General features: G+C 74.8%; 1 protein-coding gene across 1 annotated transcript in view; it reads left to right on the forward strand.

Annotated features, from left to right (window-relative positions):
- Positions 1–502, forward strand: part of PHOX2B (paired like homeobox 2B) — a 2,104-nt gene extending 1,602 nt beyond the window's left edge. The window contains exon 3 of the mRNA XM_015862376.2: positions 53–502. Within this exon, the coding sequence (XP_015717862.1) occupies positions 53–502 (450 nt within the window). The remainder of the gene's footprint in view (positions 1–52) is intronic.
- The last annotated feature ends 500 nt before the right edge of the window (positions 503–1,002 follow it).

A 1,002-nucleotide genomic window follows, 5' to 3' on the forward strand; every position in this document is an offset into this window, starting at 1 on the left:
GGGCGGTGGGGCGGCCCCGGCTCACCTCGGCACCCGCCGTCCCCGCCCGCAGGTTTGGTTCCAGAACCGCCGCGCCAAGTTCCGCAAGCAGGAGCGGGCGGCTGCGGCTGCGGCGGCGGCCGCCAAGAACGGAGCGGCCGGCAAGAAGTCGGACGCCTCCCGCGACGACGAGAGCAAGGAAGCCAAGAGCACCGACCCCGACAGCACCGGCGGCCCCGGCCCTAACCCCAACCCCGCGCCCAGCTGCGGCGGCGGCGGCGGGCCCAGCCCCGCGGGCGGGCAGGGGGCGGCGGGGCCCGGCGGCCCGGGGGGAGAGCCGGGCAAAGGGGCGGCGGGGCCCGGCGGGCTGGCGGCGGCGGGGCCGGGGCAGGGCTGGGCCCCGGGGCCCGGGCCCATCACCTCCATCCCCGACTCGTTAGGCGGCCCCTTCGCCAGCGTGCTCTCCTCGCTGCAGCGGCCCGGCGGCACCAAAGGCAGCCTCGTCAAGAGCGGCATGTTCTGAGCGGCGGCGGCGGCGGCCCCTCCCGCTCCGCGGTCCCCGCCGCCCCGCCGTAACCATCCGGGCCGCGCCCGGCCCGGTCCGGCCCGGCGCCCCGCGCCCCGCGCCCCGCCCGGCCCGACGGCGGGGCCGCCCCGTTGCGCGACCGCGGTCTCCGGCGGGCCGGCGGCAGGCGGGGGGGCCGGGGCCGGGGCCGCCCTCCCGCGGGGCTCGAGCCTCCCCGCGGCCCGCCCGGGCCACCAAGTGTCTTCTCCCCCTGCCCGCCCCTCGGCCCCCGCCGCCCCGCGCCGCCGTCCCCGGGCCGCGGCCGGGGCCCCCCGCTCGGCGGGCGAGTTGTATTTATTATGAAATATTAATTATTATTAATTATTATTATCCCACGGTTCCCGCAGTTTTTAGGCATCTCCGTTAGGGTTTTCTAATTTCGTTTGAAGAGGCACAAAGTATAGCTCTTAGTTGAATGTTGGCAGGTAATGCTTTCTCTTTTTCTGTGTCTTTCTACG

Source organism: Coturnix japonica, chromosome 4 (genome assembly GCF_001577835.2).
Source record: "Coturnix japonica isolate 7356 chromosome 4, Coturnix japonica 2.1, whole genome shotgun sequence".
NCBI lineage: Eukaryota > Metazoa > Chordata > Aves > Galliformes > Phasianidae > Coturnix > Coturnix japonica.